At 37.8% G+C, this 15726-nt stretch overlaps 1 protein-coding gene across 1 annotated transcript in view; it reads right to left on the reverse strand.

Moving 5' to 3' along the window:
- Positions 1 to 6056: 6056 nt before the first annotated feature.
- Positions 6057 to 15726, reverse strand: part of LOC126366488 (semaphorin-2A-like) — a 50467-nt gene continuing 40797 nt past the window's right edge. Inside the window, exons 7-14 of the mRNA XM_050009599.1 lie at positions 15346 to 15491; positions 14146 to 14261; positions 11748 to 11902; positions 10805 to 10985; positions 10086 to 10361; positions 8332 to 8466; positions 7637 to 7745; positions 6057 to 6456 (exon numbers count right to left, since the gene is read on the reverse strand). Of these exons, the coding sequence (XP_049865556.1) occupies positions 6382 to 6456; positions 7637 to 7745; positions 8332 to 8466; positions 10086 to 10361; positions 10805 to 10985; positions 11748 to 11902; positions 14146 to 14261; positions 15346 to 15491 (1193 nt within the window). The 3' untranslated portion in view covers positions 6057 to 6381. The remainder of the gene's footprint in view (positions 6457 to 7636; positions 7746 to 8331; positions 8467 to 10085; positions 10362 to 10804; positions 10986 to 11747; positions 11903 to 14145; positions 14262 to 15345; positions 15492 to 15726) is intronic.

Raw genomic sequence — 15726 nt, forward strand, 5'->3', positions numbered from 1 at the left:
TCGGAACCTTAAAACAATGTATGATGGACTAATGTTATGGGCGATAGGCTGATCCCTTATCACCATAAGGTTCATCATACCCAGCTTACGACATCATATCAACAGTGGCTGCAAGTTGTCTTTGATTACTTGTGGCTCTGCCCACCCCATTAGGGATTACGGGCGTGAGTTTATGTATGTATGTATGTATGACCAGTAATGTGCCGTTCCAGAGAATCTTCCCATTTCGGGAATTCTCTCCGTGGTGAAAAAGCGCCGAAAAGATAGGATCAGAGTACAAGAAATAACAATTTGAGTGAAATGAAAGAAACATCCGGTGTCCTTACTGTTAGAAATTTTATAATAGGAACATTCCCACTTTGGGAACTTTCCCGGGAACAGAACGTCACTGGCTATGACTAGTCACTAGCCCGGCAGTCCGCGCTAAATCGAGCGAGATCAATCAATCTTTGCTATTTGTATTTAGTCACCCATATCTATATAATTGATCTATAGTATAAATAACCATTCTATAATCATTATCCCAAGTTATACCTATATAGTCTTTCAATAATGTAGAATAAAAAATACGATATACCCAAATAGTTACCAACTAAACGTGTACACACGCGATATTTCACAAATTAAATAATACTTAGAAATATTAAAGACGAGAAGAAGAGAGAAGAAAAACATGAAGGGGAAAGAATTGAATTTTGTGGGGGGGGGGGGGGGTGAATTTGAATTTGAAGGGGGTAGGAAAATTCGTTCTGGATTATAATCGATCTTATATACCAACTTATTTAATATAAGTAAATATTACTTATTATATTTAAATTATTACATGTTATACAGGGTGTTAGTGACATCGTAATGAAAACTTTGATGGATGATTCAGACCATGATTCTGAGTTGATATCAAGTGGAATTTTCCGTCGCAAAAGTATGGAAAGGAAAATAATTAAAAAAAAAAAAAAAACAAAAAAAAAACATGAATTTTTTGACAGGAAATTCCACTTGATATCAACTCAGAATCATGGTCTGAATCGTCCCCCTCAATATTCGTTACGGTGTCACTAACACCCATACCTACTTGTATGGCTACCGTAGTACTTGTACGGGGTGTATGTGACATCGTAACGAATACTGAGAGGGATGATTCAGCTGATTATTCTGAGTTAATATCAAGTGGAATTTTCCATCGCAAAAGTACAGAATTGAAAATAATTTAAAAAAACTAAAAAAAATACATGATTTTTGCGACGGAAAAATCCACTTGATATCGACTCAGAATCATGGTCTGAATCATCCCTCAAAATTTTCGTTACGATGTCACTAACACCCTGTATATGTATTGTGTTGTGTATTGTTATTGTCAATACAAAATCGTCCGCGGTGCAAACGTGCCCATGACTTTTTTTATGTCCCCAATATCCAAAACAAATCTATACTTATAATAAATCTGTAGAGAGGTCAATTCTGTACATTAAATATTTTTTCAAAATAACTATCAGGGGGTGATAAGTGGTCGATACTGATGCCAAAAATGCAATCAGTAAAATTTTTGTCTGTCTGTCTGTCTGTCTGTCTGTCTGTCTGTCTGTCTGTCTGTCTGTATGTTCCTTATAGAAACAAAAACTACTGGACGGATTTTAATGAAACTTGGTACAATTATTCTTCACACTCCTGGACAGGTTATAGTATACTTTTCATCACGCTACAATCAATAGGAGCAGAGTAGTGAAGGGAAATTCTTTTGTATGAAAAATCTAAACCACTCAAGTTAGACGTTTGAAATTTGGCATGCAGGTACCTTAGATACCGTAGAGGTATACTAAGAAAGGAATTCCCGAAAATCCTACGGGAACGGGAATTAGCGGGAAAATCCTTTTGTATGAAAAATCTAAACCACTCAAGTTAGACGTTTGAAATTTGGCATGCAGGTACCTTAGATACCGTAGAGGTGTACTAAGAAAGGAATTCCCGAAATTCCCACGGGAACGGGATTTAGCGGGAAAATCCTTTTGTATGAAAAATCTAAACCACTCAAGTTAGACAATTGAAATTTGGCATGCAGGTACCTTAAGTAACGTAGAGGTGCACTAAGAAAGGAATTCCCAAAATTCTCACGGGAACGGGAATTAGCGGGAAAATCCTTTTGTATGAAAAATCTAAACCACTCAAGTTAGACAATTGAAATTTGGCATGCAGGTACCTTAAGTACCGTAGAGGTGCACTAAGAAAGGAATTCCCAAAATTCTCACGGGAACGGGAATTAGCGGGAAAATCCTTTTGTATGAAAAATCTAAACCACTCAAGTTAGACGTTTGAAATTTGGCATGCAGATACCTTAAGTACCGTAGAGGTGCACTAAGAAAGGAATTCCCGAAATTCCCACGAGAACGGGAATTAGCGGGAAAATCCTTTTGTATGAAAAATCTAAACCACTCAAGTTAGACGTTTGAAATTTGGCATGCAGATACCTTAAGTACCGTAGAGGTGCACTAAGAAAGGAATTCCCGAAATTCCTACGGGAACGCGAATTAACGGGAAAATCCTTTTGTATGAAAAATCTAAACCACTCAAGTTAGACGTTTGAAATTTGGCATGCAGGTACTTTAGTAAACTAGCTTAGTTGCAACAGGATATTACAAAATTCCCACGGGAACGGTAGTTAGCGGGAAAATCCTTTTGTATGAAAAATCTAAACCACTCAAGTTAGACAATTGAAATTTGGCATGCAAGTACCTTAAGTACCGTAGAGGTGCACTAAGAAAGGAATTCCCAAAATTCTCACGGGAACGGGAATTAGCGGGAAAATCCTTTTGTATGAAAAATCTAAACCACTCAAGTTAGACAATTGAAATTTGGCATGCAAGTACCTTAAGTACCGTAGAGGTGCACTAAGAAAGGAATTCCCAAAATTCTCACGGGAACGGGAATTAGCGGGAAAATCCTTTTGTATGAAAAATCTAAAACACTCAAGTTAGATGTTTGAAATTTGGCATGCAGATACCTTAAGTACCGTAGTGGTGCACTAAGAAAGGAATTCCCGAAATTCCCACGAGAACGGGAATTAGCGGGAAAATCCTTTTGTATGAAAAATCTAAACCACTCAAGTTAGACCTTTGAAATTTGTCATGCAGGTACCTTAGGTACCGTGGAGGTGCACTAAGAAAGGAATTCCCAAATTCCCACGGGAACGCGAATTAACGGGAAAATCCTTTTGTGTGAAAAATCTAAACCACTCAAGTTAGACGTTTGAAATTTGGCATGCAGGTACTTTAGTAAACTTAAAGCTTAGTTGCAACAGGATATTACAAAATTCCCACGGGAACGGTAGTTAGCGGGAAAAAACATTTGTATGAAAAAATCAAATCTAAATAAAAGGAGAAACTGACTGACTCAGTGACTGACATATATCAACGCATAGCCTGAACGGCTAAACGTAGGCATTTGAAATTTGGAAGGGACATAGCTTCGGTACCGTAGAGGTGCACTAAGAAAGGAATTCCCGGAATTCCCACGGGAACGGAAATTAGCGGGAAAATCTTTTTGTATGAAAAATCTAAACCGCTTAAGTTAGACGCTTGAAATTTGGCATGCAGGTACCTTAGTTAACTTAAAGCTTAGTTGCAACAGGATATTGCAAAATTCCCACGGAAACGGGAGTTAGTGGGAAAAAAACATTTGTATAAAAAAATCGAAACCGCGTAAGATAGATATTTTCAATTCAATTCAATTAAATTATTTATTGCATTCCATGTAGTACAATAGGGTGTTACATAGGCATAGGAACTAAAACATGGACCCTATAGGGCACAGCAACGTTGAAGGGAAGAGAGGAAGTGTGTATTAAAATTAAAACTCAATGAACAATCAATTAAAAAAAAAACAATTCAATCAATTGATTCAATCTAGCACGCATGCATACCTTAGTAAATATAAAGTTTATTTTTGGCTGTATTTTGAAAAATGGGAGTTATTGGGAAAAAAAACGTACTTATGAAAAAATCTAAACTGCATAAGTATGCACTCCCACACACACAAAGATCTCTCTCTTATATAACACGCCACGCGGACGAAGTCGCGGGCAAAAGCTAGTTCCTTATAAATGAATAAACAGTTTCAATTAATAATTGTATTAGTATTCTGATTTTAGGTCAGCAATTAATATAAAGCTCGGGTTCAGCGGGGCTGCTGTGGGAATCTATTAATTTGCCAGTAAAGCGGCCATTACAGGCGACTCGCCAATTATTTCAGTCTCCCTCGGTAATTAAATTCTATGATGTCCGCCAATCTAAGACAGACGCCGTTTGCAATACTCAAAATTACGGCTTCATTGCCCGTAAACACATAAACAAGAGCTTATTTTTAACAATCCAAGGTTCCAAGCGTTCATAAATAAAGATATTTTATTCATTATCATGGTCTTATTTCTGTTCCTTCGATGTATTGTCTCGCTTTTAGTTGAATTGAAAAATAAGACTACTCGTGGTCGAACAGTTCATGTGGTTTTTTTCGTCAGTTTAATGTAGGTACTGGAAGATTTACTTATTTATATGTAGAGGCAAAAATAAAGAGCCTTAGAATAAATCTAAAATAATTTATTTTTGTGTTCCTTTTATAAAACAATCGCTTATTCTACCTTAATTTATATATTTTTACAATAAACATATAATAGCGATCTTTCTACTAAAATTCATAAATTATTTACAATACTCCTTTTAACTTTAACATTTTCATTTGAAAGGAATTTATCAACAACCTACGCTCGTAAATACTTATAGTTGTTGTAAACTGAATCTATACAGTAGAAATAATATGAAATCTAAATACATACAGGGATACCTAGTATCAGATATTCTCCAGTATTACACAATTGTCATTGTCTTTTTAGTTGAGTGTTGTCTTTTAAATACATTCTGAACATTTCTGGGCACCTATAGCCTATAACGCGTGGAAGAAGCAAATAAAGTACGTTTATAACATTTTATTCTTAACACTAATCTTCACCTTAAGTACGTCACTACTACTCTGCAAACAATTTATAGTACGTAATACTGGCGACTTTTAATTTCAGTGGAACGTTATTGCTTTTTTTCACAAACGACTTTACTATCATAATGAATATTTCATAAACTCTACTCTAATAATTTTTACATAGTACACAAAAATATTAATTAATATTTAATTATATTTATTTATACCGTAAGCATGCTTCACAAGGCACTATTCTAGCGAGATATCTAATATAACTCAAACAAAACAATACAAACAACTTCTATTAAATTCGGTTTCCAAGTCCGAAGTCGGGCCTAAAATTACATTTTATGGCAATGAATTAATAACACCAACTCTTTGAAACATAAATCAACAGAAATTGAAAGTCCTACACAATGTTGAATAGGAGTGTATCACGCAACCTCGCAGATTCGAACCCCGTACTCCGACATTACTATCCCGGCTATGTTACTCGACTCTAAGCGTCGACGTCCTCGCGCACACAAGCTTTAATAATTAACTTACACTTACAGCTAAATTGGCGTTCGTATTGCTCATTATTTTACCTAAAAACTTACGTCGTGACTTGTATAAAAAATGCATTCCATACTTAAAGTAGATAATAAATGCTGTCCTTGTATTAGTCTGTGTTTACAACATGATAAATTATAGTATTTGTTAACAAAAAATCTCTACAAACCAAACAATGGCGAACGTTGTTCATAATTTTGGTGGTGATGGTACCAAAATATAATCCAACAAGAACTGATATCACAGCATTTTGTAGCGGCGCTACCCACACACCATGTTGTTTACTCACAAACTATTTACACTAGAATTACACGCGGAGCCGAAATTAATTTCACATACAATGTGGATATTAGTTATTGCGCTGTTTGAATTCGATAAAATTTCCAGCTTATCATATACTCAGTCGCTTTCATCAACAATTAGTTAAACATTACCCCGTAACATAAGTTATTCGATAAGTCGAAGAAGCGGAAACAAAGAACAATGTTGGGAGGTCGAACAAAAGTCAGTGATCCATCAAAAGCAGTCTGTGGAACGAGAAACGACCAACAAATCTATTTTAACAGATCATCCCCTTACTACATTATCATTCCCCTTTCGGCAGCCGTGCCCCTACTACGGGTGGCCATCTCACGGGTAGCACGAGCTTTTGTCGCTGATGGAAATACTTTTCACTTTGTTAGGCTTGCGTAGTGGAAAAGTTATCACGCCGTACTCACATGATTCGAGTTTCTCATCCTTGTTTAGTTTCTCGCGAAGAACTCGCAAGATGGCAATTGGTAGCGGCAGTGGGTCTGTCGGCGAAATATCGGATAGTTTATGTTAGAGGCGGTGTGTAATCGTCCATTAATCACTAGCTGTGCCCTATCACCGCAGCGACGCGACGATCTCGTTCGCCATACTGTTCTGCTGGCTCGATGCGTTCAGGCTTTTGGAGCATTGCTGTAAATTTAACACTGAATTAGTACTGTCGTCATAATACAGACGCATACCTACCTACACACGCCCGTAAATCGCAAACGGTATAGGCAGAGCCAGAGCCACAAGTAATCAAAAGACAACTTGCAGCCACTTTTGATACGAAGTCCTAAGTGGATATACAGAACCACAATATTATGTATCCACAACATTACAAGGAAAACAATGTCTTTGTTTTCTTCCAGCAGCTTCTACAGATCTAAGTAACGAAGGCCGATATAACAAACAATAAAAGTATTTTCAGTAAATCATTTTGAAAAAGTCATAAACGGCCAGAAATGATAATAATGCGCATTATTGTTGTCTACCTACCAGTAAAAAAACATACGTATAACGTGACGGTAATTTACTAGCGCGTACTGCTACCTAATGAGTAACAATTAGAGAAAACCGTAATAAAGCTCATTTATGAAATAATTAATGTCTAACAATACAAAAAAGGAAACGTAAAAAAATAATTTACAATTTTCACGTGTACTGAAATAGGTGTAACCAAGTCAGGTTTACGAATCTAATATTTCTAACGTTCAATAAACGTCCTGCTACGACGCGGTAAATAATAACACCTATAATAAACGAATCATACGCCGCCGCTAGAAGCTTACGTATTTTATTAGGCCACGATTATGAGTAATTACGGCATAAAGTATTCAATCGACGAAGTCGTTGAGTTGAAAAGAAGTAAATTGGGGATAATAAACGGAAATTTCAGACGTAAAATAAAACTCGTGTAGGCATTGCTTGGCGACTGGACCAATAATAGACGAGCTTCTAACAAATAGGACCACACGATAGCTGTATTTTAGGCTTATTCAAATCTACCAAATTACTTCTGACAAAATTGCATACCTATACCTGTCCAATAGACTCGATTGTGCCATTTTAAAACTGTACTTTTTGTGCATTTCCAATTCAATATATTTTATATTTTCGTTCCACGCTAATATGTACTGACTGGGTTTTTGACATCATTAATAAGTATAATTATGACTGTGAAATATTCGTTCGTTAGTGAATAAAAGTAATTATAATATGTTTAAAATGCATACTCTCGTCTGTAGGAAAACTTACCAGCGACTGGCTTATACGAAGTACTTAGTGAAGTAGAAATGTACAAGTTAGAGAGGAGAGGTAGTAAGCTTACCATTTGTCTGGACTCCCAAGCTTTCATGGCGCTCTTGTACTTCTCGAACTCGTGGCACCAGTCCGAGTACACTTGTTTGTACTCCTGCGACTTGCTTGGCTGAGTGCATCTGCAAAAAATAATGAGGTCCTCTGTCACCATTAAATGTTAACATCACTTCAACACATAAGTCCACGACGACATGTAATTCATGGCATGATGAACTTAGTGCCCACGCCTTACCAAGCGTCATGTTAGGCCGTCGTGGTAGGTGATGAGCCGCATCGCCGCCGTCTGTAATGATCAAGCCAACTGTGCGTGTGTGTAACTAACATTGCTCCTGTTTGTTTATAATACAAAAGGTGAACGAATGTCACAGAAAGCTCGATAAGGCGTGAGTACTTAGTTCATCTTGTAATAGATGTACCCAAATCAGGGTATAGTCGTGAGCTTGTTATGTTATAAAACGTGAACTTTTCTCAGTATATCAATGTGATTATACATACATATTGAGATGCTACATAAGTAACACTTGTATAAATATCTGGACGAGCCACGTGTCAGTAATAAGATAACCAGATATTAGTCTAATCCAAATTATTGTGTAATTTACTTTGATCGCTACAAATACCTACTGGGCGTCCGTAAGTATTAATTTCCAAAGTTGTCAAACCTCTTCGCATGAATAAAACATCACACGTCCTGTATTTATTTACCTGTGAACATCGATGTCCAAGTTATAGGAAGCAAGCAGCGTGGGTCCGAAGTAACATTCGTACCGTCCACGGTCTGACTCCGTTACTGACAGCAGCACCAGACCTCGCTCCGAAGTTTCTAGAACCCGCTCCCAGCTGTAACAAACGTTTTTGTTAACTACTTATATGTATACTAGCGACCCGCCCCGGCTTCGCTCGGGTGCAATGCTGAGGAAAAAATGAAATCATTCACGACATCACATTAAAAACCTCAAAAATAAAGTATTTCTCCACTATTTAATTGATGTTATTATACACATAAACCTTCCTCTTGAATCACTCTATCTATTAAAAAACCGCATCAAAATCCGTTGCGTAGTTTTAAAGATTTAAGCGTACATAGGGATATAGGGACAGAAAAAGCGACTTTTTTATACTATGTACCTAGTGATTTCATCTTAACATTTGGTAAGGGAGATGGCGTAATTTATTCGTACAGTACGGTAAGATCTTCGAATTTCGGAAAATAATCAGCGTACTTATAGTTCTGTGCCCACTCCAGAACACAGGTCACATTCATGATTTTTTTTACCTTCTATCACAATTGGGAGAACAAAGGGTTAATTTAAAAAGAAATATTGCAATTTGACATTTGCGCATTAAAAAATGAGTACGTAATTTTAATAAATGTTTAGTAGTAATATAGTTTCACTATGGTATTTTTAACCCCATATAATATATGAATAGAAAAGCGAAATTAAAATCAAAATATGTCACATAAGTTTGTGGACTAATTCGATGGAGTTCGTCTGGTATAATGCTTAATTTATGTGGACTGATAATGTTGCCACATCACGTGGATTTCTGAAACTTACTACCTGTCTAAGTCGACTAACCTTGAAAATCGGGATATCTAACAGAGGTATATTAACTGACTTGGTAATTACTCTTCTACGATGGATCATGTTCTCCGGCTCAAATAGACATAGGTAATTTATGTATTAGCCGTATATTCCCAGAGATTAATGTTCTAGTTTCCATACACAGCTATTTATGATCATCAAAGCTGTAGTAAGAGATAATTTTAAGTGATGTAATTGTCTTGATTTTGTGTGGTGTCCTTTTATAATAAATAATTTCTAATCTATTCTACACTATTCTATGAGTTTGTAAGACTGTCCTTTGTTTGGTAAGGACTTTGCAGGCTTAAATCGCCTGATTGTCCGAAAAAGTAAGATGAATCCGGGCTTCGGAGAGCACGTTAAGGCGTTGGTCGTGGCTATTAGCCGTAAAACACCTCCACCAATCCGCAGTGGAGCAGCGTGGTGGATTATACTCCATACGCCCTCTGATTGAATGACGGGAGGCCTGTGCTTAGCGTGGGACGTGTGTAGGATGTTTATGTGTTTTATGCTATTCTACATAAAGGAATATAATCATTTTGAATACTTTATTTATAACCTTCGATAACGATCCATTTAAAAGGTTTCATGTAGGTAATAAGGGAGGTATAATCTTGGTTATAGTATGTCAATGGATATAATAAATATTATTCATTGGTTTCATCACAATATTTTCGTTCAATGCCTGTAAATGTATATGCCTATAATCGTGAGGTACAATAGCTTCGAAAATAATATCTAGATTTAGTCCATGACACGAAATTGTGACCTTTCAGATCCAAAATGGCAACTATATTTGATGAAGCAAAGTTTAACAAACATCTGCAATAATCTGCATATTTATTTATATAGTAGTACGAAAAAAACACTTACTTGAAATTAATTTTATACCGCCCCTTCTCCCTTGAATGGTGGTACCAAGTTACTTGCTGGTCTTTTAAGGCCTCCGGGGTCTTTCCGAAAGCGGCGAGGTGGACGCTTTGCCCGTAGCCAGCTCTGACTGTCCTCTGAGGGGCACTGGCCTCGCATATCGAGGGAGTGGAGTTTGTGGCGTCGTGGAGGAGACCAGGGGTGTATGGACGGCAAGCTCCCACTTCCTTGTCCCAGCCACAGTAGGGGTCCAGGACACAACGCACACAGCTGTCGTAACTGTTAGGATAAAAAAAACCATAAAAGACCATGATGTCCTGAACAACCCTTAACAACCTTCTTTCTAGGTTGCAAGCATTGAACTTTGAGTCCATCAATTTCTGACTAATCGCTTGCATGCCTTCAGAAATCAGAAATCTTTTAGCCTAGATAATATCTATTATCTAATAAAGGTGACTCGACGCAAATACCATTTTGAAAACTGATTTGAACAAAAGCAGGTAAGTACTTAATATCGAAAAACAGCGTAGCGGTCTTAGTTAAAGTGAAAATAAAATCAATTTCACAGAATAATCCACAAGGTTGCCAAACAAATCATTGCCTTTGCTGTCGCGCCCGGTCGGCTAAAATGGAAATACGATGACCCGCTAAACCCCAGGGCTAAAATTGAATGACATGGAATGACTTTTATCTAGGAGATGTTAAATTACTGAATAACTTACCGATGCGTGCAAGCTCTGAGTGGCAACTGACGTAGTCTATAATCAGTGGCAAGATATAACGAGTGGACTCTTCTAGAAAGTGCTAGAGCCCGGACTGGCTCGTCTCCAGAAGCTCTCCAAACGTCTGCTACTCTTGAACCGCCTCCGGCCCATTGCACTATCTTATACACTTCACCTTCACCTGGTTAAATGAGTTGAACGGTGCTTAAACATTTGTTACGACAATAAAATTAAAATACTCGGGAATAATATGTTTTATTTGAATTGCAGAATTTGCCCACGACTGTGTAACTGAAGCTCGCAATTGGATGTCTATTAACTTATGTTTGTCTAGACTAAGCCCGTAGGCGAGGACCCTTCATCTCTCTGCGGCCAGAAGGTTCTTAACATTATTATTTAGACATAAAGATGAATATTAATACTATATACACTGGTCTGAAAAACTAAGTACTACACTTTTAAAATTATAATTACTTTTTTAGGAAAGAATTCTAATGTATAGTTTAATAATTACAAAGAAAGCTGACAAAATTATTTATGACACGTTTTTAATTTAAAATATACAACTTTTAAAGTTTAAAAAAATACATTTAAAGCTCGTACTTAATTTTGCAGGCCAGTGTAGTTAACATATTACTATCAATACACTGTTTTAGGCATTATATTATATAAAGCTACAAACCCATGTATTGACTGACTGACTGACTGACATAGTTGTTCTCCCAGAAGGAGCGTCGGGGGGTGAAATTTTATAAATATTGCTACATTTTACTGTATTGGACTACTACTTTTACTGTTTTGACATTAAGACACGACGAATTTATTACAAATACGAAAGGTAAAACAGATAGGAAAAGAGGAATGGACCAAGAAAAAAAATCATAGAACAATTTTAGATGGAAAATGCTACACCGACATGAGCGTGGCCTTTGTTTTTACTTACTTGTGCCAGCGTAGAACACGGTGTAGGTGATGTCATCGCCCAGCATGTCGACGAACTGTTTGTCCACCACTAGCGTAGTGAGCACCAAGTCCCGCTTGTAGAACGCTGGAGTGTCCCCCTCGTGACGCACTGCCGAGTCCATCAGTGGGTGTGACCTACACGTGGACGGACAAGACACGTGTTACAAGATACTTATCTACTTATTATTAGGATTTCCAATTACCGGTGCTATTTATGAACTATAATTATATTATTATTATTAGCCTATATAATCCCACTGAATTTAGTAATCACAGCCCGTGAAGTTTATTTGTAAGAACCATTACATGACATAAATAATCTATATACGTCCCACTGCTGGGCCCAGACCTCTCCCCAATCAACAGGAGTCGAGTATGGAGCATCGTACTCCACCACACTGCTGCAGTGCGGGTTAACGTTCCTTCCGAAGCACAGAACCCTTTTACTTTTTCGGACAATTACGTGATTCGGCCTGCAATGAATTCTGTAAGAAAGAAATTCGTGTTTCATAGAGACTCTTATTGTCTTCAATAAAGAGCTCTACAAAAATCTCACTTTGCCGCAAACTCGCTTTCGAACTTCAAGTGGTTGAGCATTTAGCGCGAACTATTCTCCCATCAGGAATAACGCTCCAATTTTCCAAAGCTTGGAAGCGGAATAGAGCTTAAAGGAATAAGGTTTGGTGTCTATACGGATTTCACACCGCGCCATCAATTAAATCACGCGAGTCTGACCCAATTAGAGAACACGCGTCTTGCAACTAATGTGAGGTTCCACATTACTGGATTACACTCGAGGGAACACAAGATGAAGCTATCTAATTTCCTAAATAGCTCAACATATTTAAATTTCAGATTTATCCAGTACAACTATATAGCTTCATAAAACTTGTTCAATATACTGTGTATAACAGCCTCCGTGGTCTAGTGGTTACAGCGTTAGGCTCACGATCTGCAGGTCCGGGTTCGATTCCCGATGGGGACATTGTCGAAATCACTTTGTGAGACTGTCCTTGTTTGGTAAGGACTTTTCAGGCTTGAATCACCTGATTGTCTGAAAAAGTAAGATGATTCCGTGCTTCGGAGGGCACGTTAAACCGTTGGTCCCGGCTGTTAGTCGTAAAAACACCTCCACCAACCCGCATTGGAGCAGCGTGGTGCAGTATGCTCCATACCCCCTTCGGTTGATTGAGGGGAGGCCTGTGCCAAGCAGTGGGACGTAATAGGCTGGTTATGTTATGTTTATGTTATACTGTGTGCAGACACAAAATCACGTATGCAAACCGCAAGTCTTTACGAATTCAACGCGTTCGATGTCGAAATGGTAAGCCGAGACGCGTGGTTAGCCGCCGCGCCGTCCTGTTACGACAGCATTTATGATCCATAACAAATACTTTATTTCACACATATACAAAAAGAGAAACGGAAGTAATATAATAAGCGGCCTTAATTGCCACGTAACAATCTCTTCAAGGCAATTTTTGGTTCATTTTATATTTATACCAACGACATAAATACAGTAGATAATTATCTAATGTTAAAGATTATAATGTTTACAGATCCGAAATGATATCGGTTGAAACAGGTACTTAGAGTGGTGGTTATAAAGTACGTGTGTAGGTAAGTAGTGTACACGTACATAAGTAATTTTAGATAAAAATTTTGTTTAGAGGGAAGAGCGAGTTTTCCTCTATACCTATATTGAAGCTTGAAGTACACAGGCGGCTTTCCATTCCGGAAATATTTTGTAACTTTTGAGTTCATATGTATCTCTCCTTCCGAGAAACTGTGAAAGGCATACTTACAATACAAGAAATAAAAATCAAATTGCTATTCAAAATTCTAGATTAATTAAATTAAATTCATCTTTTTTTGGGTTATGTATACATTTTTACAATAAAATACCAGATAATATTTTTAATTTGTCAGAAAATAAATTTAAAGCTCATGTGAAGCTTACTTTATGTAAAAAAACTTATTATAAGATTAATGACTACCTAAATGATAAAAATGTCTGGTATTGAATGTGTTCCTCTAGTTATTATATAACTTGTAATGTATACCCTCATTGGTTTTTAATAGATGTGTTGCTGTTGCAGTTTCTTGTCATTTCTTCTCCTCAGCCATAACACCTTGCGAAATGACGTAATTTCAAAAATGTTACATTGACCTTCGACAACTTTATCCATGATAATTCTGTTGAATAAATGATTCTGATTTCTGATATCATATGCACGCGTTCGCAAACTCCCCCTCCTCGACACGCGTCGCTTGCGTATCAATTCTGTGTGGAGAGCTTTACCGATTAGAGAGGGTACTTAGTACTTACCTATACGTTCGTTACTCGAACAGTAACGTTTCGTGAAACTAGTAAGTACCTGATAAAGTTGAGCACGTTGTCAGGCAGGGCCTCGGTGTTGTTGACGCAAGTGCCGGGCCGCGGCTCCGGGACCCGCGCCCGCAGCACCGGCAGCCATGCTGAACTCGACGTCGCCTGGTATATCACAAATAGTATCATCTCCCTAGCATTATCCCGTTTTCCACAAGGTCCGCTTACCTAACCTGAAGATTTGACAGGTCCGGTTTTTACAGAAGCGACTGCCTGACTGACCTTCCAACCCGCCAAGGGAAAACCAGCTCAATGCAGATTAGGTCACATACCTCCGAAAATGCGTTTCCCGGGAATGTGGGTTACCTCATGATGTTTTCCTTCACCGCTGAGCACATCATAAGTAGTATAAACTGGAAATTATGTGGATTCCCCCCTTGATCCACCTAACGTTCACATAACACATAAGCTTATCACTATATCCCAATAAGAGTGGCCAGAGAGTGACATCGCAAGATGAAATAAGTACCCACACCTCACCGAGATTTCGGTTAGATCAACGTGGTAGGCCGTATCGCCGGCTATAATGGTCGAGCCAACTGTGTTAGTGAAAACTAAAGATAAGCTTCACTTAAAAAGTGATTCATCCATATTGCAACCATTTAAGTAACAGTAAGAGAAATAAAACCTTAGAGCATATAAAGCTTATTAGAATATAAAAAATCACCGACACGGTGAATTTTTGAAAGTGCCCGTAAACGTAATATCGATGACGCTATTGTTTCTTGAACGGTAAAGCGACAGGAATTGCGCATACATAGGATATGTTTTTCCCCGGATCTTATTATCTAAGAGGCATTTATTTTGTAGCCAATACTTAAAATGCGCCACAGAAATTCCATGCAACAGACACTTACAAAAAATCACCTGTGATTTTCACCTGTGTTCTTCGCGCGATGCGTTGGTGTCATTGCGATATTGCTGCCCATCGTTTTGTCACGATTGTCACGATGTCTCGTGACTCGTTTTAAGTACTCAGGATAGATAGCCCGTTCCAAACTTCCAACAGAGCCGAGCAACAACGCCCGTGGAATATCAGAGAGTCAGTCGTAGGTACAGCACTCATTTACATAACCTTTCTATTGGTTGTCAATCGTATGTTACAGGGAAATGTAGCTCGTAAAGTAATTCCAAGTAAGGTTTCGTGAGTAATGTGAATGTTACGGGTGAAGTTATTCAATTCACATACCTGTTCCTTGAACCGGCCTGCGAATGCTTCCTGAATGTCCTCCATAGTGTAAGTGCATATAGCGGAGCCCACTAGACCGTCGCTTGCGCCGGTCGTGAAGGCCGCATAGAACCGGCTGGGGTCGTCCGGCATTTGGTACACACTCTCTGTTTGGAGAACAAATATAACGTAGAAAATTTCTAAAAAATGCTGTGAGTTATCAAAACATACATTGTTTAAAAAACGTAAAACAAATTAATTCATAATTTTAACTTTCTCATAATTTTAACTCATTTGGTGGACTTTGGGTTGGCAATCACTTATAAACTTAAAATATATTGACGCCCAGTTCACCTTGGCTGCTCTTTTGCTGATGTTCTTTAAAATGCAAAGTCATACTCA

This window comes from Pectinophora gossypiella, chromosome 4, assembly GCF_024362695.1.
Source record: "Pectinophora gossypiella chromosome 4, ilPecGoss1.1, whole genome shotgun sequence".
Classification (NCBI taxonomy): Eukaryota; Metazoa; Arthropoda; class Insecta; order Lepidoptera; family Gelechiidae; genus Pectinophora; species Pectinophora gossypiella.